Here is a 3,121-nt window from a genome sequence, read left to right as displayed (position 1 = left end):
AGTTGGGATCCTCCCCAACTTGCACACACAATTTTCTCCAAATAGAAACTCGAGTCTCAATAGACATTATGAAAATCATGTATAAAGACTAATGAGTTATCTACAATATTTCACTCCCACCACAGCATTCAAATGTAAAACAAGTAGAAGAAGCTTAACCCAACTTTTTACAAAAAAAGAGAAGTTGCAGTGTGTGTGTTTGTGTTTGTGTCTGAGAGAGAGAGAGGAGAGAGGGTCATCGCTCATCAGTGTGTCAGTTCAGTCATGGATTACTCTGCTCTTCTGCAACCCACACCCATGCTGTTATTCTTTGTGCTTCCCCTGTTATTTATACTTAGTTTGTTAGTAAGGGGACGCACGAAAATACCGTACCCACCGGGACCAAAGGGGCTTCCCATCGTTGGGAACATGAACATGTTGGATCAACTCAATCACCGTGGATTTGCCAAACTCGCAGAGCAATACGGTGGTATCTTACATCTCCGTCTGGGTGTCCTCCATGTGGTGGTGGTGTCCACCCCTGAGATGGCTCGCCAAGTCCTCCAAGCCCAAGACATCAACTTCTCCAATCGCCCAATCAACATTGCCATTAAGTATCTCACTTACGACCAAGCTGACATGGCTTTCGCCCATTACGGTTCCTTCTGGCGTCAGATGCGTAAGGTGTGCGTGATGAGGCTCTTCAGTCGCAAAAGGGCTGAGTCTTGGGCGTCTGTCCGAGACGAGGTGGATTCGATGATCAACACTGTGGCGTCCAATTCCGGGGGACCCGTCAACGTGGGAAAAATTGTCTTCTCTCTCGCAATGAACATTACCTACAGGGCCGCCTTCGGGTCGGATGTCTTGGAGGGTCAGGAGAAGTTCGTGTCTATAATGCAGGATTTCTCGGAGCTATTTGGGGTTTTCAACTTGGCGGATTTCATACCTTGGCTCGGCTGGGCTGACCCCAAGAGATGCCAGATCCACCAGACACTCGTCAAGGCCCGTAACTCGTTGGATGTGTTCATCGACAAGATCATCGACGAACACATTGCCAAGAGGAAGAGCAGCGATCGATCCGACGTTTTGGACGAAGACGCTGAAACAGATATGGTGGATGATCTACTCGCTTTCTACAGCGAAGAAAAACCTGAGAAGAGCGCCGAATCGGCTGACGGTCAAGGTTCCCTCACCCTCACTCGAGATAACATCAAGGGCATCATCATGGTAAGTGAGTGAGTGAGTGAGTGAGCGAGTGTGCGAGTGAGTCATACTGTTTTGATTAATAATAATAATAATAAAAGGGAGCGTTCTCTGTGTGGGAGCACAGGGGCCATGCGTGTGGCAGCCAATGACAGAGCACGCTAGTAATCATCTCATTCTCATGTGCGGGATTTCTACCTTTCATGAGAGTGGGGCAGTCATTTCACCCCTCTCCCCCCCCCGCCCCTACAAAATGAAAAATCCCTCTTAGTTAATGCCTATGTGCACCTCCTCATTGGCCCTATGCTGGTGTAGGAGCCACACGATTTGACAATGTTTTTTTCCTTCGATAATAATAAGGAAAAAAAGAGTTGCATGGTTGCATGAGTTGGGTTCACATTCTCGTACGTCAACGTACAAGACTGGGTTCCTAACATCCATATGGCATCCACATGGTGGGACCCACACACAGTGGATGCCATGCCTAGACACATGAGTATGCAAAAATTACCACCTTACAGGCCTTATGTAATAAACAATCTCCTCCATATTGATGCTCTTGCACGGGCTCTCATTGGCCATGGAAGAGAGACATAGATACAAAGATACTAACATACTCCCAAGAGTGGCAGATGGTTCAGAGTATTAATAGTATAATAATCTTGCATAACCATGCAAATCACAGATTTGAAGTCTGACAACAAGAGCATCATCAATTATTTTCATGGAGATTTATCTTCATCACCACTTAACCTCAATCCTATTTTGATTGATAATGTTTATCTGTCTTCTTATTTGAAAACATTTAGTTTTCTCTTTATTAAAAGGGAGAATAACAGCTTGGCTGACTCCCTAACAAGAAATCCTTATCAGTGACATGTACGATAGTATGATCTATTTCCGATCCATGGATCATGGAGTTTGTAATCTTCATACATGAGTTTTCACGTTACAAATTAAATAAAGTGCTATTACTCCAAAAAAAAAAAAAACAAAGAAAGAGTTGACATCTGCTTCATGGTTTCATCATCGCAGGACGTGATGTTCGGGGGAACAGAAACAATTGCGTCACTGATAGAATGGACGATGACGGAGCTCCTAAAGGCTCCTGAACATATGAAGAGGGTGCAACAAGAACTGAAGGACGTGATAGGGCTGGACAGGATGTTTCAAGAGACGGACTTAGAGAAGCTCGAGTACCTCAGATGCGCAATCAAAGAGACGCTCCGCCTCCACCCGCCACTACCAATCCTACTTCACGCCGCCGCAGAAGATGCAGAGGTAGCAGGCTACACCATCCCAAAGGGTTCACGCGTGCTTGTCAATGTTTGGCAAATTGGAAGGGACAAGGACTCATGGGACGAGCCTGAGACTTATAATCCGGCTCGATTCCTCAGGGATGATGCCCCAAATTTCAAGGGAAGCAACTTCGAGTACTTGCCATTCAGTTCAGGTCGAAGATCTTGCCCAGGAATGCAGTTGGGGATGTACGCCTTAGAATTGGGTACGGCCCACCTCCTCCACATCTTCAATTGGGAATTGCCCGACGGCATGAAACCCAGCGACATCGACATGAGTGACTCCGTTGGAATTACCACTCCCAAAGCAGTTAATCTCGTAGCTGTACCCACTACTCGCCTCACTTGCCCTATCTTCTGAGTTATGAACTAATCAAATTGCCTTCCTTCGTATATGTAGGAAGGAGGCCGTGTCCTCCTCTTCTTCTTCTTCTTTTTATTTTACTGTAAAAGGGCAGAAATAATTTTGCTCAGCTAATAAAAAAAAAGGACAGAAGTAATATTATTTAGAGCAAATTACATGCACCCCTCGTCTTTGAAACAATAACAGAACATCTCCCGTAGTTTCACCTTCTAAAAATAGTTATATTATCCTTCAATATTTGACATTAACCATTTTACCTTTACGAGACATAACCCAT

General features: G+C 45.0%; 1 protein-coding gene across 1 annotated transcript; it reads left to right on the top strand.

The window, feature by feature from the left end:
* Window positions 1–264: 264 nt before the first annotated feature.
* LOC122660827 (cytochrome P450 84A1-like) lies at window positions 265–2,841 on the top strand. Its single transcript, XM_043856071.1, has 2 exons — window positions 265–1,206; window positions 2,218–2,841. Exons 1-2 carry the CDS (start codon window positions 265–267, stop codon window positions 2,839–2,841), a joined length of 1,566 nt encoding a protein of 521 aa, XP_043712006.1.
* Window positions 2,842–3,121: the final 280 nt, after the last annotated feature.

This window comes from Telopea speciosissima, chromosome 5 (assembly GCF_018873765.1).
Source record: "Telopea speciosissima isolate NSW1024214 ecotype Mountain lineage chromosome 5, Tspe_v1, whole genome shotgun sequence".
NCBI classification, from domain to species: Eukaryota; Viridiplantae; Streptophyta; class Magnoliopsida; order Proteales; family Proteaceae; genus Telopea; species Telopea speciosissima.
This window is presented reverse-complemented; position numbering and strand designations above follow the sequence as displayed.

Coding starts and splice junctions, on each gene's coding strand:
- LOC122660827 (XM_043856071.1), top strand. CDS start 265: ATGGATTACTCTGCTCTTCTGCAACCCACACCCATGCTGTTATTCTTT. Junction 1,207..2,217: donor ACATCAAGGGCATCATCATG/GTAAGTGAGTGA, acceptor TCATCATCGCAG/GACGTGATGTTCGGGGGAAC.